General features: G+C 37.2%; 4 protein-coding genes and 1 pseudogene across 4 annotated transcripts; 1 reads left to right on the top strand and 4 right to left on the bottom strand.

Annotated features, from left to right (window-relative positions):
- The first annotated feature begins 2,376 nt into the window (after nucleotides 1–2,376).
- LOC143622879 (soluble inorganic pyrophosphatase 1-like) lies at nucleotides 2,377–15,554 on the top strand. Its single transcript, XM_077093902.1, has 10 exons — nucleotides 2,377–2,594; nucleotides 8,878–8,977; nucleotides 9,059–9,087; nucleotides 9,403–9,468; nucleotides 9,542–9,649; nucleotides 9,754–9,819; nucleotides 9,905–10,025; nucleotides 10,497–10,578; nucleotides 11,078–11,147; nucleotides 15,390–15,554. The coding sequence occupies exons 2-10, from the start codon at nucleotides 8,887–8,889 to the stop codon at nucleotides 15,552–15,554; spliced, it is 798 nt and encodes a 265-aa protein (XP_076950017.1). The 5' UTR covers nucleotides 2,377–2,594; nucleotides 8,878–8,886.
- Nucleotides 15,555–15,854: 300 nt separating this feature from the next.
- Nucleotides 15,855–17,158, bottom strand: LOC143622878 (putative F-box protein At1g14315). The gene is made up of 3 exons (XM_077093901.1): nucleotides 16,653–17,158; nucleotides 16,039–16,531; nucleotides 15,855–15,860 (listed from the first exon to the last, which is right to left on the bottom strand). The coding sequence occupies exons 1-3, from the start codon at nucleotides 17,156–17,158 to the stop codon at nucleotides 15,855–15,857; spliced, it is 1,005 nt and encodes a 334-aa protein (XP_076950016.1).
- Nucleotides 17,159–18,550: 1,392 nt separating this feature from the next.
- LOC143622877 (F-box/kelch-repeat protein At3g23880-like) lies at nucleotides 18,551–19,802 on the bottom strand (annotated as a pseudogene).
- A 1,678-nt stretch (nucleotides 19,803–21,480) lies between these two features.
- On the bottom strand, nucleotides 21,481–22,608 carry LOC143622876 (F-box protein At3g07870-like). The gene has a single exon (XM_077093900.1). It carries the CDS (start codon nucleotides 22,606–22,608, stop codon nucleotides 21,481–21,483), a length of 1,128 nt encoding a protein of 375 aa, XP_076950015.1.
- A 1,320-nt stretch (nucleotides 22,609–23,928) lies between these two features.
- Nucleotides 23,929–25,023, bottom strand: LOC143622875 (putative F-box protein At1g47790). Its single transcript, XM_077093899.1, has one exon. The coding sequence runs from the start codon at nucleotides 25,021–25,023 to the stop codon at nucleotides 23,929–23,931; it is 1,095 nt and encodes a 364-aa protein (XP_076950014.1).
- Nucleotides 25,024–25,884: the final 861 nt, after the last annotated feature.

Genomic DNA, 25,884 nt, shown 5'->3' with positions numbered 1-25,884 from the left:
ATGCTTTTCTCCACGGGAACTTAAAAGAAACAGTCTATATGCACCAGCCTGCCGGTTTTGTGGACCCTAGTGTACCGCAATTTGTGTGCAAGCTTAAACGATCGTTGTATGGCCTTAAGCAGGCCCCACGGGCATGGTTTGAACGGTTTTCCTCCTATATTATTTCCAAGGGGTTCAAGCCTAGTGTTTGTGATAGTTCGTTGTTTGTATACCGAGACGGAAACTCTATGGCTTATTTACTACTGTATGTAGACGACATCGTCTTAACGGCCTCATCTACGGATTTTTTACATCGCATCATTCGATCACTCTCTTCTGAATTTGCAATGAAAGACTTGAGGCCATTACATCATTTTTTGGGTATCCATGTCACCCGTGATAAATCTGGTATGTTTCCCTCACAATCTCAGTACGCGTCAGATATACTAGTTCGCGCTTCTTTGTCGTCCTGCAAACCATGTGCTACTCCGGTTGAAACTGGTTCGAAATTAACGGCTGATTCTGGGCCCCTAATTGATGATGCCACATCATACCGCAGTTTGGCTGGTGCGTTACAGTATCTCACGTTTACTAGACCTGACATCTCATATGCCGTCCAACAGGTATGCCTCTTCATGCATGCTCCACGGGAACCGCATCTTGCTTTTCTACGACGTATATTGAGATATCTGAAGGGGACCCTTGATTATGGGTTACGGCTCTCCTTGTCCTCTCCGACAACTTTGACAGCCTACTCTGATGCTGATTGGGGTGGCTGTCCGGATTCTCGCCGTTCAACGTCGGGTTATTGTGTATATTTGGGTAACAACTTGATTTCATGGTCGTCCAAACGTCAGCCCACGATCTCTTGGTCTAGTGCCGAGGCCGAGTACAGGGGGGTAGCTAATGCGGTGGCAGAGACCTCATGGATTCGAAATCTGTTATTGGAACTGCACGTGCCTCTTCAACGCGCCACTATCGTTTATTGTGATAATATCTCAGCCGTATACTTGTCTGGAAATCTGGTTCAACATCAAAGAACCAAACACGTTGAGATAAATATCCATTTTGTTCGCGAGAAGGTACGCCTCGGACAAGTTCGTGTACTACATGTTCCGGCTCCATATCAATATGCTGATATATTTACTAAAGGTTTACCACGGGAGCTCTTTCAGAATTTTCGGTCCAGTTTGAGTGTTCGACAAAACCACGTTCAAACTGCAGGGGCGTATTAGAGTATTATATTTGTATTATTTAGAATGATTTCCTTTCCATATTGGTAGGGATAGTTTGTTACATGAATCCCTTTATATTGTATATTCCTACATGGGTAATCTGAAGAAAGCATAACACATTTGTAAACCTTCACATATGTCTTCCACATAATGGATTATTGAATTTGTGTGTCCCTGGTCCTTTATATCTTCTCGCACTAAATGGTACACCACTCATACTTAAGTATCCATCTTCACTCTTAATACGTGTGTAACTCATGACTTTAATATTACTCTTAGACTGCAATTTTGACACATGAGTACAAAGAGAGCCATAAGGCCACAATTATAAGGTTACATATCTCACTGTTAACTTCATTAGGTTATTCTAACATGATCATGTATGTATGACACTCAAAACAAGGAGAGCCATAAGGCCACAATTATATAGGTTACATATCTCACCACTAACTTCATTATAAGGTGGAGTTATAATAAGAAATGGAGTGTGTCTAAGAAGTGTAAGAAGTAATCTAGTGCGTTAGATATGTTGATCTGATGGTGGATATGAAAAGTGTGTTTATTGTGCGGTGTGTTTTATTTTAGTTGCACTGTGTTTATTGTGCCGTGTGTTTTATTAGATTTAATGGTGAAAACACACTTACTACACTTCTTATTAAAAATCAAATTCTTATTATAACCTTTCTCCTTCATTAGGTTACACAATTTTGACACATGTGTAACCCATTGGATGGATGGATGGATGGATGGATGGATGGATGGAACTTAAAAGGGAAAATTCTCAAATAACCCATTTGAAGAGTAAGGTTCCTCAAATAACATATATTTTTAAAAAAATCCCAAAATATCCAATCCCAACTTCATATCCACGCATAAATTCGGAAGTCAACGCTTAAATTTGAAAGTCAACGATGAGATTCAAATGACCCAATTAGATGTTGACATATGACGATGAGATTTGAAGGCACGTGGCAATTCATCATTCGTCGTTGAATCTCATCTTATTGAGAGGGATCTTCCTTGGAATTTTCAAAATGATGGGTCAAAATCGAAATCTCTCCTCTAAAATGTTATTTTAGGAATTTTCTCAATTTAAAAGCATGATATTATTGTGGTTAGAAAAAATATATTATAGAAAATAAAAATGAGCATAAGGTATATTCCTCTGATATGTAGGGCGACATATTTCCCCTGCGAAAACGGGTGGGGATATTGACCCGTAACTGAATACACACAACACACACATACATACATACATACAAAAGACGTGTCTCTATATACGCTAAAGCACAAACTCACTTCAGTTCTAATTCGTACGCACATTTCTCGCCAAATATCTAGATCTGGACCTCCTGCTTGCTGTTCCACATATCGTTGCAGGTCTGTTGATTACTGTTATTATTATCATTATTATTTCACATACTGCAATCGATTAATACTCTTAAGTTGTGCCTGTTTGATGAAACTGTTAGTTCTAAACTTCTAATCGTTAGTATTTTTATGTGCGTTTTCCGATAGGTTTTGAGTAGATGCGGTATCGATCGTTGTTTGTGTGCGATTTACGTATTTGTTTATCGAGTTCCGTACGAGTTAGGTTTTGTGGTTTATTAGTGTACTATCTGGATTGATGCTAGTGTTTTAGCGGCTTCCGGTGAAATGCTTGATAGAAGTATAGAACAGATAGAAAATAGTTCATACTTAAGGTTATATTCAGCTTTGTAAAATGTAGTATTAATCGGCCACTAGATGGTAATCGGTGGCTTATCGAGTCGATTTAATGTGTTGGGACCCATAATCCGGTCAAAAGTTGGTCATGTTAGGATTAAACGCACACACGAAACTGAACACGACACGAAAGCAATAAACGAACACGAGGATTTAACGTGGTTCGGTCTAAACTGACCCACGTCCACGGGTGGCAACTAGGTATATCTTTATTGAGTGACAAATATTACAAGTACATAATGTTGTTTATATAGAGACTGAACTAGGGTTAGTAAATTATTATGCAAGAAATCTAAACCGGGCCGGGCTTGGGCCCGACCGCCCACACCCGTCACCTCTTTTGACTTCATATAATAAACCGGGCCAACAAGGCCTACGAACCCAACAATCTCCCACTCGAAGGCCTTGAGTACTCTCGTCTGCACTCCTGATTGTACTTCTGTAATCTGAACATTAAACTTCTTCTAGTTGCCACCGCCTTCTCATCAATTAACCTGAAGGCCCGTTGAAGCTCCCCGGAGCTCCAACACGTCAGTCACGGCTGAAACTGCCCCTGACCCATTCTCTGTCCCTACCGGCTCCCACTGTAACGAACTACCGGATCCTGAGATAACCTGAGAACAAACACTCTCCATATTCAGCAAGTAATTCATTGGAGAGACTTTTACAGCTGGAATACTGGTTTTCTTAATCCACTGTCGACCTGGAACTGTAACTGAAACACGACCTGTGCTCCCACTGTCACGATGTCCCCCAACTGATTTAACCTTCCTAGCTCGTTCATCCTGAATCTTCACTTTGGCTCTGGGTTTGTTACTTGCAAAACGAACCTTCTTCTGCCCACGAGATTCTGTGAACCGGACTTTGTCTTTCACCAAAACTGGATTCACTCCTTTCGGTGACATATCGACCATATACAACGAACCCATTTTCTTGCCACGAGCAACCACGAGATTCCCTTTGACTACTTTCCACTGCCCATTCCCGAACTTAACATCGTGCCCCTGGTCATCCAACTGCCCAACTGAAATCAAACGTTTCTTCAAACTTGGAATAACCCTCACGTCTTTCAAAGTCCAAGAAGTACCGGCTGAAGTTATCAAATCAACGTCTCCCATACCCGTAACCTCTAAAATATCATCATTCGCTAGTCGAACCTTTCCAAAATCCCCAAATTTAAGATTCTTCATCGTTTCACTACAGTGAGTGGCATGAAACGATGCACCAGAATCCATCACCCAAGCATCAACGCTACTCTCAACACTACAAACCAAAGCCTCATCACTACTGACCCCGTCATCTATGTCGTCTTCTGTAACGTTCACCTCTTTCTTACCATTCGGACACTGATTCCTGAAGTGTCATTTCTCTTTACAACCCCAACATTCAATATCCTTACGAGTCTTAGACTGACTCCTCTTCCTGCTCCCACTGCCTCGCTGTTTTCCCCTACCTCTACCTTCTGTGACTAGCATATTGCCTGATGATTCACCTGAACTTCTGCGTCTTGAATCTTCTCCCAGAATCAGATCTCGAATCCCATCGAAAGTAATATTTGTAGACGAACTACAAACTGCAGTCACTGTTTGCGACCAACTGTCGGGCAAAGAGGATAATAACAAGAGGCCTTGAACTTCATCATCAAACTTAATGTCAACTGACACTAAGCGGGACAAGATCGAATTAAGATTATTGATATGAGTTGTAACTGACCCACCCTCTTTCATTCGAGTTGTCACTAGTTCTCTGATAAGATAGACCTTATTCGCTGCCGAAGGCTTCTCATACATGTTGGATAGTGCGTCCATCATACCACGGGCTGTGGTTTTTTTCATGACGTTAAACGCCACATCTTCCGACAACGACAATGTAATACAAGCCCTAGCTTTCTTGTCTAACTTCTTCCAATCTGCTTCTGACAACTTTTCTGGTTTTTCATCCTCGAACACTACATCCAAGTCTTTCTGACAAAGTAGTGCCTCAATCTGCATCTTCCACCAACCGAACTTCTGTCCGTCAAACTTCTGTATCGAAACCTTTCCGTCTTCTGCCATGGCAATGACTAAAACGAAAAACTGGATAAAACAGAGACAGACACAGCAACACGAGCCTGAACTTAACGATTGTTCTACTGAACTCTGTTAAAAAATCAACCTATTTATACGCAGCGGAATATCGAACTGAAAATCAGAAACTGAAACGATAAAACCTGACAAACGCGGTTGGCACTGGTTCTCCGTTTCTTTAACGCTTCTTCTGACTTAAAACTGTTCTTCAACGAAAAATAGGATCTTGATTCAACTATTCTTGACTCGTACTTTGCAAAATAGAATCTCGACCCTTGCTTAAATGGATCTCGGGCCCAACAAAATAAACAAGCTAGACCCTCTCAAAAAATTAAACAATCTGGATAAAGTTGGTGGCCATTGAACTCCCTTGTCAACAAAATAATATTGTTTTTCCTTGTCTTTTCCTAGTCTGGCATGAATCTCAAGAGAAAAATAATAATACAAACCCTTCTTTTCTTCTCTGTTCAAACGCCACTAGCGGAAACAAAAGAGACAACCTGGAATCGAACAATACGATGCTTACAGCTTTCAAACGGAACCAACAAAAAAACGCAGATCGCGCGGGCTGGGTTTAGTAGCGGCGAAACGACGGCGGAAACCCTAACGGCGATCGGGAAACCGTAGGCGGCGGCGGAACCCTAGCGCAGTAGGGTGGCGGCGGCTGGATGGTTTGGCGGCGACTCGGCTGGTTCAACGTGTTCTTCGCGTGATCTGAACCTAAGCTCTAGATACCACTTGTTAGGATTAAACGCACACACGAAACTGAACACGACACGAAAGCAATAAACGAACACGAGGATTTAACGTGGTTCGGTCTAAACTGACCCACGTCCACGGGTGGCAACTAGGTATATCTTTATTGAGTGACAAATATTACAAGTACATAATGTTGTTTATATAGAGACTGAACTAGGGTTAGTAAATTATTATGCAAGAAATCTAAACCGGGCCGGGCTTGGGCCCGACCGCCCACACCCGTCACCTCTTTTGACTTCATATAATAAACCGGGCCAACAAGGCCTACGAACCCAACAGGTCAAAATTGGGTCAAAATAGTTTATACTTAGGGTTATGTTCATTATTGTAAAATTTGGTGTTATTCGGCCACTAGTTGGTAATCGGTGGCTTATTGATTCAATTTCATGTATTCTATAGTCAGTCAAATTTTGGTCAAAGTTGGTCAAAATCTAAGTATTTGAAAAATTATATATAAAATTACGTGTACAATCCGATTAATCTCTATCATTTGCTAGTCGGTACTCCACTGCCTGACTAGTGCCTAGCGAGTTCTACAACGCTGGTTATGTTTGGGGAAAATCACATAATATGTATTGATGATGGTGTCAGATGAAATGTTGAAGTCCATAATGGCATAAAGAGGCAATAAAGTTTTTTTAATCAACTTTAGATGTTATTTTTTTGGTACAAATTTACATTGATATTTCTTCACATCAGGAGTCTAAGAGGTCATATAATGTGCTTCTTTGTATGAGTAAAAGATGATTTTATGAGGTAATATTAGAACACATGTAAGATGATCTTGAGCGACTCACTTTGTTGGCTGCGTCTTGCTACTTATCTATGTTATGGTTACTTGTTATTGGCTGCACAATACTTACACAAATTTAGGGTATTCTGTAGTAATGAAAGTTAACACTATTGGAAAACATGGTCTTGTTTTTTCTCTATTTCTTGTATGTATATTAGATCACATAATCGCCTTGTGCCCCGTGTAATTCATCTCACTCAATGCAATTATTTTAATCTGTTGTGTGTCATTGGTTTTAAAAGGCGTTTGCCACTCCGAGGCGTTTAGGTCTGAAAGAATAAAATGTCCTTGAAATTGCACACGCAGGTCATGTAAAAAACAATTAGTCTTTTTTGTAAGATTTTTTTAATCATGTATAACCCAAAAAAGCTTATTGTACAAACACAAGTTCATTGTACAACTAAAAAAGAAACCAAAGAGTAAGAGAACAAATCAGAAGAAAAAAAAAGTCAGATCAGAAATAAAACTACAAGAAAAAGATCATTTAAAACTAAAAAAAAGTTGTGCATTTACTTTGCATTTAGTATGCATTACTATGCAGTTACAATATGTTTAACATTCATTTCCCCATTAAAAGCCTTCCAATTTACTCTTCTTTCTCGTGACGTTGTGGTGCAACACCACATCCTTGCCTTCTTCCTCTAACTATGGCTTCACTCCAGCAATATGAAATACTATATCCAAGCACCTTCATTATGGATATACATGTGGTGCCGCCTTAGGTGAAGCTCTGCCGCATCACCACCTTTTGCAATCGTGCAGCCTCACCCCCTAATTGCTTTTCTGTAACCAAGATGTTCTTTTCTTTTTGTTTTATTCGGTACATTTTGCTTTATTCTTGTAAATACTTAGCATTAGAATCAAATCTAATGCTATTACAAAAGGATGAATAGGCGTAAAAGCATAAGTTGTTCTATCATAGATATAAAATGTTCCAAAGCTTCAACTTACAGAAGGACAATTTAAATCCTTCTAATTAGGGAAAAGCTATTTTGTTGGTCATTGGGGTTTATGTTGCGAAGAAAATCTAAGCTACTATAACCTAACCTATTTGCATTGTGTTATACTTCTTTTGTACCAGACGCCTGAGCTTACAGTTAGCAAAGGCACTTGCATAAGCATAACCTTGTTCTCGTTAGACACACATTGCAATTTGGTTTTATCTTGGTGCAAAGTACCTTTCCAAATGTGATGAACCGGTAATGTTGCTCATGTAATGTTTTTATGATCAAGGATGCACTACCTGGGATAGAGGTTTCTTTGAATGTTGTCCACCATTGGATACACATTCAAACAAGGAATTTAAATTGCTTGGTGACGGGGGTGTAGTGAAACCAACCTGGGATGTGTTACACACCCAACATTTGTGTCAACGGTAAAAGAGTTATGATATAATGTTAAAAGTCCTACACACTCCAGACTTTTCAAACCAAGTTCTTGTATACGCAAAAAGTGTACTTTTTTAGTGTTCAAGGACTTGGTTTGAAAAGTCTAAAGTGTGTATGATTTTTAACGCTACATCAAAGTGCTTTTCCTATTGGCACAAATGTTTAGCATGTAGCCACATATCTAGGGTTGGTTTCACTACATCCTTTCTATAGGCAATTTAAATTTCTTTTTCAAATGTGTATCTAATGATGGACAACACTCAACATTCCTTCACCTTAGGCTATGTATCTTAATAAAAAATGATATCAACATTACCAATTTACCATTAGAAAAATATTTGTACCAAGTCAATAACCAAGTTGAAAAATTGCAGCAAAGATATGAAGAAAATGTAGAAGAATGCACCATAGAAGAATTGTAAATCTGAATTAACCATAGCAGTGAAGAATGATGAATATTGCATGGATGAATGAAAGCAACAAAACCTAACATAGTCGCTCTTTTGGATTTATTTAAAAAAAAAGATGGGCCTATGGACGTATGCCTTAACAATCTTTTCACGAATTATACTATTATGCTTATATGGTTTATTTTTGGCTCAAGCGACAATGGAAAAAGCTATTGGATTATAATTTGCACTCTAGATTCACGAATAATGTTATGAACAGAATTATCGTTTTGTTTCACGCTAAATGTTACTACCAACCTTTATCTTGAGGTTGCATGTTAATAGTAAAAAGGAAACTGATATTAGAGCAATTTTTATTTAACTAGTGGTTTTATGTAGTAGTGGGTGGTATTTTTCATTGCAAGTGTTACTCTTCTGGTGTGTTAAAGTTTGTTAAACATGAGTTTGATGCTGACCTTATGCTCTTGTTTTACAAGCTTCTGCTTTATGATTTAATGTATTATGTATGACCACATGGTGCAGGCTGCAGGTATGACTTCACGTCCTCCACTTAATGAAAGAATACTTTCATCAATGAACAAAAGATCGGTTGCTGCGCATCCTTGGCATGATCTTGAAATAGGTATTTAATTTGATTAGTTTCTTACAAGTTTCCAGTCATCTTCAATTTCATGAATGTGATTTTCTTATTGATCCAATGCAGGACCTGGTGCACCAACGATCTTCAACTGTGTAAGATTAATATTTAGGACATGTTTTTAATGTTTTGTTAAAGTGATTTCGTTTCTAATTATCCAAATATTTAAGGGGTCAAATAATCAGTTTTTGATAGTGAGTTTTATACTTGTCTCAACAATGTTGATCATGTAAGGGTAATATGAAGTTACCTATTTATCTCTTCTCCTAAACATAAATTTACCCTCATTTTACAAAATGTCTCCTTTTTTGTATTTTCTTTTTTCTTTCTTATATATTAATTCAATAAATAGTCAAAATTTGCTAAATATTCAAACATTTGGTCATATACTTATGTATTTGTATTTTTAGGTGATTGAAATTAGCAAGGGGAGCAAGGTGAAGTATGAGCTAGACAAAAAAACCGGACTTATTAAGGTAATTCAAGATAATAACTATCATAACAATCAATAAATTAATATTCATACGTATTTCCAATATGCCTCATCAGGTTGATCGTGTTCTATACTCGTCAGTCGTGTACCCACACAATTATGGTTTTGTCCCTCGTACTCTGTGTGAAGACAACGACCCGATTGATGTCTTGGTTATCATGCAGGTATGCAAAGTTATATATATTTTTTTATCTGTGAGTGAATTCAACATATTGTAAGTATCATCAAAACGTTTAATAATGTTACTGAGGTTTTTGCACGCATACAGGAGCCGATACTGCCAGGTTGTTTCTTACGGGCCAAAGCAATAGGCCTCATGCCCATGATTGATCAGGTAATTATATTGTCTAATAATACATTTATATTTCTGTTCTTTTGCTCATCAAAAAAGTTTACCAGCATTTTGTGGTTATAATTAGCGAGAAAAAGATGATAAGATAATTGCAGTTTGTGCTGATGATCCCGAGTATAAGGACTATACTGACATCAAAGAGCTCCCACCACATCGTTTAGCTGAGATCCGTCGTTTCTTTGAAGATTGTATCCTTTCAGAACTAGATTTTATATTTTGATTTATAGATGTGGTAAAATGGGTTGGTTGGGTAATGGGCTAAACAGGCTAAGTTGGGTTGAGATCTCTTATGAGAGAGGGCTAATTACGGGTCATAACATGTTGGGTTGGGTTGACCTCACTTTTGGTTGAAAATTTCTGAATTTAGAAGAAAAAATTAGTTTGTTAAAATGATAACAGAGTTTATATTTTTATAATAATATCATTTTTGAATAAATGTTCTAGAAGCTTTTAATGTTTTATGCTTTAAGTTTGATGAATTTGACCCATTTGACCTGTTTCCTTTTAAGCCATATATATAATTTTACTTGTTTCAATGTTTTGAATAAAACATCACATGAGTTGACTCATTTACAAGTAATTGGAGAAAAAATTACTCGTTTAGCAACAACATACGTCACCTGATGCAAGTTCTGTTTTATCTTAACTTGAGTGATTAGATAAGAAGAACGAGAATAAGGAGGTCGCTGTTGATGATTTCTTGCCAGCTGACAAGGCAATCGAGGCGGTGAAATATTCAATGTAAGTAAAAACTTCAAATGCTTATAAAATACATTTAAATTTGAACCGTGTTTGATTACATTTAAATTGTTGCATGCGAATAGTGAATACAGGTAGATAATCGTATATATCAGCATTTAATTTTACTACAAATGTATATTACCAATGATGCTTAAGAGCATTAGATTTTTGTAGGAGGTAACACACAATACATGCAAACAACACATACATCGTAAATACACGCAATTGCAAATAGGTTAGGGTCATAATGGGTACCATTTTAATATAGGTCCTAACGGGTTGGGTCAAACTGTTAACACATTTCCCCCCCTTTTTGGGTTTTTGAAATATTCAATATGTTACATCAGATAATACAAATTACAAACTATTTACTTCAAATATTTATCAAACGTTTTCAATAAAACTTGAGAGTGATGACTTTTGCCCGTCTCTATTTTTAGCTTCGTTTTTAACTATATTCTCATTTTTAACTGTATATATACTCATTTATTTACTGAAGGGATCTATACGCTGATTTAGAGATGTTCAACGAAACCGGTTCCTGGAACCGAACCGGTGGACCCGAACCGGTTCTCGAACCGGACCCGAACCGGTTCCTACCCGTTTTTTTGTAGGAACCGGACCCTATCTGATTCAACCCGATGATCCGTGACCGGTTCTTGCATTTCTGAGTGGGGGCGGGTAGGAACCGGAACTGGTTCTGGAACCGAACCATCTGGAACCGGTTCCTAACCGGTTCTAGCCGTTGGATCGAATATAGCCGTTGGAAATCGTTTTTTTGGCCGTTTTTTGACCGTTGGGGTCAAAAATAGCCTTTTTTGGCTCCCCCAAGCACCCCACTACTAGTATAAATAGGTATTTGGTGTCATGGGTTCATCACAACACTCAAAACGCAAACCCGAACGCAAAAAAATACAAAAAAACGCTATTACAACGTTTTGAGTTCTCTAATCTCTTGTTTTCTCTTCTTCTATATTCATATTTGTTGTTATGGCTGCCTCACAATCATCGGTTGGTCAAGGTTCCAACGCTGAACCAAGTTTCGTTCGTATTGTACCTCATAATCGTAATCAAGAGATTTGGTGCAATTGGGATTTGGTTGAATTGAGTGATGACCATTCATTGAAGGCTCGGTGCAAGTTTTGTGGGATTTATTTAAACCCACTTTCGAATTCAAATTTGAAGAAACACATCGAAAAACCGTATTGCAAGGCGTTGAAAAAGAACGTCGATTCGCAACAAACGCAAATGGATAGTGAAGGCGGAATATTTACATACCAAATTGATCGAGTTCAAGATCGTATGGCGAAGTTTGTGATTCAAGAAGCTTTGCCGTTTAGCCACTTCGACAACCCTCGCTTAACCGCCATGATTCGAGATACGCTTCAACCACAATACACTCACGTAAGTCGTCATACTCTTAAACGTTATTGTTTAAAATTGTGGAAGAAGGCCAAAGAAGTACTAATTGCATATTTTGAAAATATAAATACGGGAATAAACTTAACTAGTGATGTTTGGTCGGCTCCACATGGTCTACCCGAATCTTATCTTTGTGTCACCGCTCATTGGGTAGACCCGTCATCGTGGGAAATGATAAAACGCACCATTGCTTTCGAACTCTTTGAGTATCCACATACGGGAGATAATTTGTTTGAAATTTTAGATTATGTTATAAAAACTTATAAACTAGAAAATAAAATATTTTCAATGACATTTGATAACACGTCGAATAATACATCGGCGGTTGATAAATTAAAATTAAAATATACGCCGATTTGCAATGGTGTATTTTTTCACTCAAGGTGTGTTGCACATATCATTAATTTAATCGTGCAAGACGGACTTGCTTCGGATGAGGTTACATCGGTTATAAACGATTGTAGACTAATGATACATAAAGTTTTTAAGAAAAGTAAAAAAAGACAAATGGAATATAGAAAATTTTGTAAAGATACGGGAAGAAAAGCTTTGGGAGCTAATTGGGATGTACCTCATCGATGGAATCCCACTTGCATAATGTTTCAAAGTGCTTTGAAACAAAGAGAAACTTTACAAATGTTTCATTCTAGTCTTGCCGAGAATGATTTGGCAATCCCCTTTTCAAATGAGAAATGGGAAATTATTAATGACTTATCGACTTTTCTTGAAGTTTTTAAAACATCAACTACGAAACTATCGGGAACGTATTATCCGACAAGTCCCTTGGTTCTTTCGGAGTTATTTTTAATCGTTAACAATCTTAAAGAATTTGAAAATAAAAGTCCAATGTTTTCAAACATCATATTACCAATGAAGTTTAAATTAAAAAAATACTTTCTTGAATTGCCACCGGTTTTTACTTGCGCCGCCGCTTTAAACCCAATGTTAAATGTTACGGGGGTTGAATGTGTGATAGACGAAATTTTTTCAGCCTTAGATATGCATGAAGTTGACCCAAACTTTTCAATAGAGGCAAAAAATGATTTTAACTTGAATTTTAAATTTATGTATGACTTTTATTTAAATAAATATGGGTCAAACATACACATGCCTATGCCGGGGGGGGGGGGGGGTCTTCATCAAGTTCAAGTGCTACTAGAGTACGAGATCCCATGATTAGCCTTATGAACACCGTTCGCAACGTAACGGCTAAAAAACAAAGGGGTAACACCCCTTCAAGCGAACTAGGAAGGTATAGTGCAAATGATTACTCTACCGGTTTATCCGAAGAGGAATATGACACTTTTGATGTTTTGGCTTGGTGGAAGGTAAAGGAAACCGAGTTTCCGATTCTTGCCACCATGGCCCGTGATTTACTAACCGTCCAAGCTTCTACGGTAGCTTCGGAATCCGCTTTTTCTCTTAGTGGCAGGGTAATATCGGTGAGAAGAACAAGACTAAATTCGGAGTCGGTGGAGATGTGCATTTGCTTAAAGGATCACTTGGACTCAATCGATCGTATTCAACACGTAACCACTCTCGAAGATGAAACACCACTTGATGTTCGAGTGCACGACGAACAAGAAGGTATTTCTACAAGTAATTCCGAGGAAGAAGTCGCCGCTCAATAATTACGACGAACAAGAAGACTTTTTTAGAAATAATATGTCACAACTTTATATTTATAAGTTTAATGTTTTGTTAGTTTGTTTTTGAAGATTTTAAAACATGTAACATTTTTTTTTTTTGAACTTCTTAAAGTAAATAAAATGAATTTTATGTTAATTGTTTTGTTTATTTTTCATGCTATACAAATACGAATCGTAGTTTAGAATCCAAATCGCAAACGAAAAACGAAAAAAAAAAAAAAAACTAAATGCACTTGTATTGCAAATCCAATGAACAAGTTTACATTGTACAATGGTTACATATTTAACTGATGATGTTCCAACTGATGAAACTCTGCAACTGATGTGTCACTGATTCATATTTTACATCGGTGACAACAAACTCTGCAACTGATGAATGTTCCCACTGATGAGTATTCCTCATCAGTGGCAACCTTCAGTAGTTGTCATCAGTGGCAGCTTTTCCACTGATTCAACTGATGACTGTTCCCACTGATGAGTATTCCTCATCAGTGGCAGCTTTCCCACTGATGAGTATTCCTCATCAGTGGCAGTCTTCAGTAGTTGTGATCAGTGGCAACCTTCAGTAGTTGTCATCAGTGGCAACCTTCAGTAGTTATCATCAGTGGCAACCTTCAGTAGTTGTCAACTTGTCATCAGTGGCAACCTTCAGTAGTTGTCTTCAGTGGCAACCTTCAGTAGTTGTCTTCAGTGGCAAACATCTTCAGTAGTTGTCTTTTCTTCATCAGTTAATTGTTTATTTTTATGTTAATTGTTTTTTTTTTTATTTTTCATGTTATACAAATACGAATCGTAGTTTAGAATCCAAATCGCAAACGAAAAACGAAAAAAAAAAAAAAATTTTTTACACTGTAACCGATTGGAACCGGTTACGGTACAGGAACCGGGTTAGGAACCGGTTAGATAGGTTAGGGGTCCGAGGGTGGGAGAACCGGTTAGGTTCCCTAACCGGTTCGAGCCTGGAACCGGTTTAAAAGGGGGTTTTGAATATAGGAACCGGTTAGGAACCGGTTCCGGTTCCTAGTCCCAAACCGTTTTAAACATGCCTACGCTGATTACATTGTGGAGGGATTGAGGCGTTAAGAGATACAAGGTAACAATTAAGCAACTTTGGTAACTTAAATTGGTGATGATGTTGAAAACTATTGTAAAACCTATTGATCTGATCATTGTGTATTGATGCCCCTTTGATTTCCCAGTGTTATGGGAATAGACATGTTTATTTTATGGAAAATGACTTCAAGTATGGTCATGAGCCATGCGTGACAGCCAACAACAAACATTGGCTTCCTTTCGTCGTGTTGTTTTAGACCAAACCTTCTTGTATTTCGGTCCAACATGGTTCTTACTTGGTGCACTCTTACGCCGTCATATAGACGTTAACATACTTTTAAGGAATTACAAGCCATTGTCGATATTTTGGCGGACGTATTGTGATAGGAACTGAATATAGAATAGATGAAATCAAAAGTGTAAACTATATTGAATTGAAGAAGATGATCTCAAGGATTTACAATTAGGTAACTAGCCACCGAAGTGGTCCAGGGCTATGCCCTTCTCACGCTACTGTAATGAGCCTAACAACTATGTAATATCTCTTCTTACCACCCCCCCCCCCCCCCCAAATGACTATTGATTATTATTTATAGAAATAGAAATTACACTTACCCCCTCCCACAATTAACATAGACTATTAAGTAACAAACTATAATAAGATCTCTATCATATTGCATGTTGTAGCACCCTGCACCCCAAAATCTTGATAACATCTGTATACAAAACTTGAGTCTGCTGGACCAAAGACCGATTAAAGAAACAAGCCAGATAAGAGACACAATGCCAATTAGATGCTTGAAGAGTAATCACATCTTCAGAGAAGAGCAACCTAATATTAAAAAGGATTGAAAAGAACCTGAAACCATATAACATAAGAAAAAGAGAAAAATCTTTTGTATGTTAAATCTGATACAATGCAAACCACTTATTCAGATTACGTACTGAACATAATTATGTGTATGCGTCAACAATAAGTTTTGGGCGACTTCAACTTATCCCGACCTACCAAGCAAGCTTAGGCTTTCTTTCCTTGTTATCCCTAAACCGAACAACCAGAGTATGCAATATAACCACTCTACAAACGATCTAATCACTTAATAGAAACTATAAACCAACTAACAACCAAGAAAGCTTTCTTTCCATGGGTCTTTATCCCTGAACAAGTATAAGCAAAGTAAAATGATCAATCCATAAAAGAGTTCTACAAAAAATGATAATGACAATAGCCAAACAATTAACAATCTAATCAATTAATAGTACTTAAACATGTTGATTGCACAATAAGAATATGGAGAGAAAACGACAATGCCAACAATTGATTTTATTTTCTTACCATTTTGTCATACACCTTATGAACTCTTCCAGATCCAAAGTTGTCGAGTTTAACAAAGCTAGGGCGATATGTCATCAACCTACCCAAGTAACCCCGCAACTCCAGGTGTTTAACAGTATTTGTGTCAAGACAATATGCCATTAGTCTTATATTTGCTCGATCTTTTAACATAAAAAAACTAGCACAATTTAAATCATCCATGAGACACATGGGTCTCCATCCTAGAAATGCAAGATTATACCTTACAACTACATTCTCTTTATACCAAGATTCATCCTTCATTATCCAAACCTCTAATCGTGACGAACACCAAGAAACTCGACTTAACCTACCTTTTAGTATCCCCAGCATATGTTTTGATTCTTTCCCCTGTCCCTCAACGGCTGGAGGGGACGCAAACAACTCAAATGTCTCCGTGTTCAAATCAAAATCATAAATTTCCTTACCAAGAAGGAAATACACATGACCATTCAGAAACACACCAACACGCGGACTATAACACCATATATCAGGTACCACTTGCTCAATCAAAATAATTCGTGCTACAACTCTCCAATGGAGCGTACCAAGGGTGTACACGTCTACTTCAACGGCATGATCCTCAGATACTTTACCCCAGCAAACCCGTACCATTTTGTATTCGCCTGCTTTTGAAACACCAAAACCATAAAAAGTAAAACGATGGCATCCGATTAAAAGTTGGTTTAGGGATGGTGATATATTCTTCCAAGACAGGATTGAATATGCAAATGAAATCATGTGAACACCAACAAGAGACCAAACCGTTGACGGAGCCCAGTTGAACTATGTGACAACCTTGTAGACGGGCACACCGGTTAAGATTAAGGCTCTTGACACGATGGGTGATCTTGTGTTTATGTTCGTGTTCGATCTCTAACCATGTTAAACTTCCTGGTTGACGACGTTTGAAGATTTCTTGATTCTCGAACTCGTTAATGATTAGAGCCTTGCGTGATCTTGACAGATGCAGATGAACGAAGTACGGTTCGGAAACAAGATCACGCCAGTTTTTGCAAACGCATTTGCAGTAGATGATTGATTTCACTGGAAGTCTTGAGAAGATGTCGGACATTAGATTTGGAGGTAATACGTCATCCATTGACATAATTAACTAGGGTTTAGTGGTTGTGAATATATATGTCGCGCGCAAACACACAAAAGAAAGCAATAAACAAACACGAGGATAAAAAATGGTTAGGTCTAAACTAACCCACATCCATGGGCTGCAACCAGGAAACTCTTTGATAGATAACTATTTATAATTACATATTAGGGTTAACAGTTTGTTCCCCAGGAAAACAATAAGCGGGCCTAATATAAATTAAAACCGGGCCGCTGCCCTTTTTAATTTATGCCACTAATTACGTCTTTAGAATGAACCGGGCCCAATACCGATCGAGCCTCCATAACCCAACATGCAGAAAGTAATAGATAGTTACATCATTGTCTATTGAGGTTTTATTTTTTCATACACCCTTTTTGGTTATTCACACACCCTTTTAACACACATTTAAAGCCTATATACACCCTATAAAGGGTGTATAAATAACACATCCCTTTATTTATTTATTTATTTTTAAATAATTGTGCTAGCTTATAACATAAGATTTGGTGCAAAGGAAATAGTGCTAGTCCATAGTTAGATTAGAGCATCCACAACCCAATAGCTCCACAAACAACCATATCAATTTACAAACTTTTCTCAAAAACACTCAACTTTCTTCCACAAAACCGAACTTGCACAAGATATTAAATATGTATGTGTATATACATGTGTGTGTGTGTGTTTGTGTGAGATGGGGAACCCAAATCCGTCCATGTTCTGGTCCGTACGTACCCACCGACCTTGACACCCTACAAAATCCAATATATGCTACCATTAGTAAATACTACAATGCTTAGGTAAACTTTTCATGCTTGAAACACCAGACAAACAATTTGAAGTTTCAATACTCGATTCATCTGTATACGAAACTTGAGTGTGCTGGACCGGAGGGTGATTTAAAGAGTGGTAACAAACCAGACATGAGACACAATGCCAATTAGATGTTTGAAGAATATTCACATCTTTGGATAAAGGCACTTGCAGATTAATTTGTGGTAGTATTCGCAACAAACTAATATTCAAAAGCATTGAAGAAAACTTAGAACCAAATAACATAAAATAAAAAAGAAACATTATAATCTTTTGTATGTTAAATCTGATACAATACACACCATTTTTAAGATTACTTGCTACAAGTGTAACCTAGCTGGTGCATACCAGGCTACCAACCATTATACCAGTGCAACTCACGCGTAATAAGAGACGTAGCGACTGATGAGCCATAACTGTTTTGACCATAGATACTAGTATTTGACTGATTTGTATGTGTATGCGTTAACTTGAGTCTTGGTTATCCCTGAACAAGTATAACCAGAGAAAGTAATTAATATATATATGACCAATCTATAAATAATTCTATCATGACAGATAACGATTATAGCCAAACTAACAACACTTAATTGTACTTAATGTGTTGCTAATTGCACGATAAGAATATGAAGGAGAAAAAACAACAATGTCAATAGTAGAAACTATTTTTCTTATCCTTTTGTCATTCACTTTATGAATCCTAACAGATCCAAAGCTGTCGAGTTTAACAAAGCTAGGACGATATGTCATCCACCTACCTAAGTATTTCGGCATCTGGAGGCATTTAATAGCATTCGTGTTAAGACAATATGCTACCAGTCTAAAATATGTTGGAGCATAGACGATAAGTCTACTAGCACCGTTACTTTAAACCATCAATGAGACACAAGGGTCGTTTAATGATACGCCTTACTACTTCATCTTGGATAGCTATCTCTTTACACCAAGATTCTCATTCATTATCCAAACCTCTAATCGTGACGAACACCAAGAAACTCGACTTAACCTACCTTTTAGCACCCCCAACATATGCTTTGATTCTTTCTCCTGTCCCTCTACGGATGGAGGGGACGGATATAACTCAAATGTCTCCGTGTTCAAATCAAAATCATAAATTTCCTTACCAATAAGGAAATACACATGACTATTCACAAATACTCTGGCAAGCGGTTTACACGTCAGGTTCCACTTGCTCAATAGCAATAGGAGTTTGTCCCACAGCTCTCCAATGCGACGTACCTAGGGTGCACACGTCTACCTCAACGACGTGATCTTTACGACCACAAACTTGTACCACTTTGTATTCACCCGCTTTTGAAACTCCAAAACCATAAATATAAACCAATGGCTCCAAATTCAAACGCGGTATAGGGAGGGTGATATATTCTTCCAAGACAGGATTGAATATGTAAATTGCATCACGTGAACAACAGGAGACCAAACCGTTGACCGAGCCGAGTTGAGCTATAATGAGGGAACTAGAACCATTTATAGGAGGAGCACAGTGGTTAAGATCAAGTCTCTTGACAAAACAGGTGGATATATAATCGGTTTCGGCTTCCTGTTTGTGTTCAATCTCTACCCATGTTAAACTTCCTGGCCGACTTTTGACAAAAGCATGAATCTGGAAGTTGTCAAGCAATAGAGCCTCACGCGATCTAGACAGATGAAGATGAACGAAGTACGGATCGGAAACAAGATCACGCCAGTTTTTGCACACGCACTTGCACAACATTATTGATTTCACTGGAAGTCTTGAGAAGACGTCAAGCAGCAGGCTTGAAGGTAATACGTCATCTATCAATGATCGATCCTTTTGAGATGACATTATTATTAATTAGGGTTTGATGGCTGCTTAAAAGTTAAAACATCAGATTTGGAGATAAATAATACGTCAACAAAATATATACGTATATAACTAGGGTTTTGTGGTAATATATTGTGGACATGCACAAACTCAAACTAATTATACAACTAGAGAACTTGATGAAAAAATGACAAATTAATAATAATAATTAAAATAACAATATCATTTTTCGAGCTCGAGTCTCAAATTAAGCTTGTTTAGTTATCAAGCTTGTGCCTTAACTGTATGGGAAGCTTATTTAGTAATTATTCAAGTCGTGACTGTATGGAAGTTTGTTTAGGCACGTCGAACCTTGTATATATTTTTAAGTTTTATGACTTTTATCTCTTTTGGATTACTATGTATTAATTTCGCGATGCATAGCAAGTTCGAGCTGAGCTTTTGCTCGTTTAGAGTTTTTCTCAATATACATAAAACTAATTAAAAACATATATAATTAATGAATAAGTAATAAGCGAGCCAAGCCCGATCTTGAGAAATCAATTCATGAGCTCGAGTTTTAGAAAAAGAGCTTAAATTGAGCCGAGCCTGGGCTTGAATCGGGTCATTTACAACCTCTTTGGTTTCGTCATCTGAACAAAAAAATATTGTATTTGATTCATAATATAAAGTAAGCGAATTATAAATTGCCGTTTATGTCATCTTCGTTGTAAACCTGAACAAATTTTGAATCTCATCCGCTAACATAGGAAGCCAGGAGCAATTGCCTCTTTGAGTTGCATTTGTTGGGAATTTTGGTTTTGGTGCGTTACTTGACGTGCAAGGTTAAGTAAATAGATTTAAGGAGTGGATAATTATAGATAAATAAATGTGCTTAAATTTAATTGTAATATAATTATTATGTTATATTATTTAATAATCCTAGTTATAGTTTAAACGTGATAGGTTAGATTATAAATACTCGTGCTTTGAGGTTTAAAGATTGTAATTGAGTTTTGTGAAGTTTCTCAATAATAATATTCGTATTCGTTTGTGCGTTTGTGCTCAATACCTGGTACCAATTCCATTAACATAAGGGTCATGATTGCATCCTTCCAACTTTACTAGCCATATTGTCGTGTTCTTGAATGAGAAATAGTTGAGTAGGCTTTTGAATAAGTATTCGAAATTGAGTGGGCTAATTAGAGAGTGGTAACAAACCAGATAAGAGACACAATGCCAATTATTATATGTTTGAAGAATAATCAAATCATTGGATATAGGTTCTTGCACCAAACTAATCATATGAAAAGGATTGAGGAAAACTTAGAACCAAACAACATTAGGGGAAAAAAACAGAATAATGTTTTGTATTATAAATCTAATACAATACATGTACACCACTGATTCAGGTTCCTTACATTTAACCATTGCAATTCTTTAGAAGAGACGACCCGTAACTGTTTTCGCCAATAGATGCTAGCTAGCTAATATTATATCACCTTGCAACCCCTCCCCTACAGGATTACCAAGCATGCATTTTCTCCTCGGGTCTTCGATATCTCTGAACAAGCATAAGCAGAGTTAGTAATTATATGACCAATCCATATATAATTCTATAAAGACTGATAATATATAGCCAAACTTACAACAATCTAATCACATAATTATAGTTTTTAATGTGTTGTGAACTAGTTTTAATCCATTACAAAAAATTAAGTCAATAGGTAGAATTATTCCTTACATTGTATTCATACACCTTTCGAAGTTCCAACGGCCATGATACAAAGTTGTCGAGTTTAATAAAACTTGGACGATAAACCATCAACTCTCCGAATTTTCCCTGCATTTTCACTTGTTGAATAGTATTCGTGTCAAGACACCACATTATCAGTCTTCTTGCAGCTTGATCACATAACATCAAATTACAAGTACCCTTTAAACCATCCACGAGACGCAAGGGTCTCCAACTTTGCAATCCAAACGTCCGCATTCCTAGTAGCAGTGAGTTTTGGCTAGCTATCTCTTTACACCAATTTTCCTCCTTCATCACCCATACCTGTAATCCGAACGAAGACCATGAAACCAAACTTAACCTACCTTTCAAAATGCCCAGCATTAAATCTTTAAAGCCCGCGTACACCAAAGGGGATATTGGAAATAACTCTGATGTCTCCGTATCCAAATCAAAATCATAAATTTCCCGACCACAAAGCGAATACACATGACCATTCAAAAACACACCATCGGATCGACGCTGATACATATGTCCCGGCCTTTGCTGAATAGGGTAAGTTCTTTCTCCCAAATCTCTCCATGCTGGCGTACCGAGGGTGTAAACCTCGGTACTACCTGTTATCCGTATCACTTTATATTCCCCAGCTTTCGAGACTCCAAAACCATAAAGTATCGGACACCGATATTTTATCGTTGGTCGAGGGAGGGTAATATACTCTTCCAAAACCGGGTTTAATATACAAATACAACCATCAGGTTGGCAACATGCGATCAAACCATTTACGGAGCCCACTAGAACTGGAGAACCTCGGGAATTATCCATGTAACGATCAAGATTAAGGCTCTTGATATAATGTAGGTAGTAATTATTCGGTTGGTGTTGGATTATATCCACCCATTGTAGAGTTCCTGGTAAACCATAGCGGTCTGAATGATCGAACTCGTGAAGGATTAGAGCATCATGTGATGTTGATAGATGAAGATGAACGAAGTAAGGATCGGTAATAAGATCACGCCAGTATTTGCAGACGCACTTGCACAACATGATTGATTTCAGTGGAAGTCTTAAGAAGATGTCGGACAATATGTTTGCAGGTAACACGACTTCCATCTATGGCTGTCGTGAAGACATGATTAGGGTTTGGGTTTGGTAGCTGTCGATATGCAGAAGCTGAATAGATGTATATATAGGATATTCATATAATTATTATTATTAAATGTAAAATTATGATAAATATAGATTATATTATCAAAATCTATACAACTCCTAATACCAATGGTACATATCATAAAGCTTTGTAAGAAAAATAAAATTGTCTTTTATATATTGTAATATTTCCTAGTATCTTTATTTTCCTAAAATACCCCCTTTTTTATTTTAACTAAAATTTTATTAATCTAAAAAATAGTTACAACTTTGTCCCAACATCTTTAACCAAATTATTCTTTGTAATTTGATTATGATATACTAATACTTTTTTTCAATTAAGAAAAAACTAACATGTTATGTAGGGGTTCATGGCATAGTTTGATATTTTTAAAGTTAAACCGTAAGCCAAACCAAAGAATAAACACTTATAAATTTGTTACATGATTACTAGGGTCCGAGTTCTCTATTTTATCGTGCGGGCACCCGTCTAGTTATAATGATGAAACTATATGATTAAAATAATTAATCAATAAATAATTGCCGTTTGTGTCATCTTCGTTGTAAACCTGAACGAATTTTGAATCTCGTCCGCTAACATAGGAAGCCAAGAGCAATTGCCCCTCTTAGTTACATTATAAAGGGTCTTGATTGCATCCTTCCAACTTCACTAGCCATATTATCGTGTACGTTCCTGAATGAGATTCAGTTGAGTAGGCTTTTGAAAAAGTATTCAAAATTGAGTGGGCTCCAAGCCCAACTAAAGAGTGGTAACAAACCAAATATGAGACACAGTGCCAATTATATGCTTGAAGAATAATCAAATCATTGGATAGAGGTTGTTGCAGCAAACTAATATTATATGAAAAGGATTGAAGAAAACTTGGAACCAAACAACATTAGGGAAAAAAATATAGAATAATCTTTTGTACTATAAATCTGATTCAATACACACCACTGATTCAGGTTCCTTACATTTAAACAATGCAACTCTTTAAAAGAGACGACCCATAACTGTTTTCGTCCATTGATGCTAATACTATGTCACAATGCAACCCCTCCCCTACAGGATTACCAAGCATGCATTTTCTCCTCGGGTCTTCGATATCTCTGAACAAGCATAAGCAGAGTTAGTAGTATCACCAATCCATATATAGTTCTTTAAAGACAGATAATATATAGCCAAACTTACAACAATCTTATCACATAATAGTTCTTAATGTGTTGTGAACTAGTTTTAATCCATTACAAAAAATAAAGTCAATAGGTAGAATTAATTATTCCTTACATTGTATTCATAGTTTCATACACCTTACGAAGTTCAAACGGCCATGACACAAAGTTGTCGAGTTTAATAAAACTAGGACGATAAACCATCAACTCCCCGAATTTTCCCTGCATATCCACTTGTTGAATAGTATTCGTGTCAAGACACCACATTATCAGTCTTCTTGCAGCTTGATCACATAACATCAAATTACAAGTACCCTTTAAACCGTCCATGAGACGCAAGGGACTCCAACTTAGCAATCCAAACATCAGCATATCTATCTCTTTACACCAGTTTTCCTCCTTCATCACCCACACCTCTAATTCGAACGAAGACCATGAAAGCAGACTTAACCTACCTTTCAAAACACCCAGCATTAAATCTTTAAAGCCCGCGTGCACCAAAGGGGATATTGGAAATAACTCTAATGTCTCCGTATCCAAATCAAAATCATAAATCTCCCGACCACAAAGCGAATACACATGACCATTCAAAAACACACCATCGGATCGACGCTGATACATATGTCCCGGCCTTTGCTGAATAGGGTAAGTTCTTTCTCCCAAATCTCTCCATGCTGGCGTACCGAGGGTGTAAACCTCGGTACGACCTGTTATCCGTATCACTTTATATTCCCCAGCTTTCGAGACTCCAAAACCATAAAGTATCGGACACCAATATTTTATCGTTGGTCGAGGGAGGATAATATACTCTTCCAAAACCGGGTTTAATATACAGATACAACCATCAGGACGGAAACATGCGATCAAACCGTTTACGGAGCCCACTAGAACTGGGGAACCTCGGAAATTATCCGTGCAACGATCAAGATTAAGGTTCTTGATATAATGTAGGTAGTATTTATTATTCGGTTGGTGTTGGATTATATCTATCCATTGTAGAGTTCCTGGTAAACCATAGCGGTCTGAATGATCGAACTCGTGAAGGATTAGAGACTCATGTGATGTTGATATATGAAGATGAACGAAGTAAGGATCGGTAATAAGGTCACGCCAGTATTTGCAGACGCACTTGCACAACATGATTGATTTCAGTGGTAGTCTTAAGAAGATGTCGGATAATATGTTTGAAGGTAACACGACTTCCATCGATGGCTGTCGAGAAGACATGATTAGGGTTTGGGTTTGGTAGCCGTCGATATGCAAAAGCTGAATAGATGTAGATATATAGGATGTAATCCTAGCATCTTTATTTTCCTAAATAAAGTTACAACATTTTCCCCTAATATTAAGTACAATTTTATCAATTTAAAGAATAGTTACAGTTTTGTCTCATCGTCTTTAACCATACTATTCTTTGTAATTTTATTATGATATTACTAATATTTTATTTCAATTTAGAAAAAACTAACATGTTACGTAAGGGTTCATGGTCTAGGTTGATAGTTTTGAAGTTAAACTGTAGGCCAAACCAAAGAATAAACACGCATAAATTTGTTACATGATTATTAGGGTCTGAGTTCTCTCTATTTCATCTTTGATCGCGTGAGCACCCGTCTAGTTATAATGAAGGAACTTTATAATTAAAATAATTGATCAAAATAAATAATAAACAAGTTGAGATCGAGCTTAGAAAAGTATTCACAAGCCAAGTTCGAGGCTTCGGGCTATATGAACTACCCTCCGTGATTCAAAGTTGTTGAGTTTAATAAGGCTGGGGCAATAAACCATCAACTCTCCGAAGTGGCACCACAATTCCAGGTCTAGAAGAGTATTCATGTTAAGACAATACACCATCAATCTTGTTGTACGTATATTGATCAGTGATCACATAACATCAACATACTAGTACCTTTTAAACAATCCATGAGACACAAGGGTCTCTGCCCTAATGGCCCAAAAATACGCATCACTACTTCATCTAGGATAGCTATCTATTTATACCAAGATTCCTCCTTCATCACCTAAACCTCTAATCCCGATAAACACTAAGAAACCCGACTTAACTTA

The sequence above is a fragment of the Bidens hawaiensis genome, unplaced genomic scaffold (genome assembly GCF_021521415.1).
Source record: "Bidens hawaiensis isolate Kalapana, Puna unplaced genomic scaffold, B.hawaiensis_p1.1 tig00003244_1, whole genome shotgun sequence".
In the NCBI taxonomy this organism is placed as follows: Eukaryota; Viridiplantae; Streptophyta; class Magnoliopsida; order Asterales; family Asteraceae; genus Bidens; species Bidens hawaiensis.
Note: the sequence above shows the minus strand (reverse complement) of the source record. Positions and strands in the feature narration are given on the sequence as shown.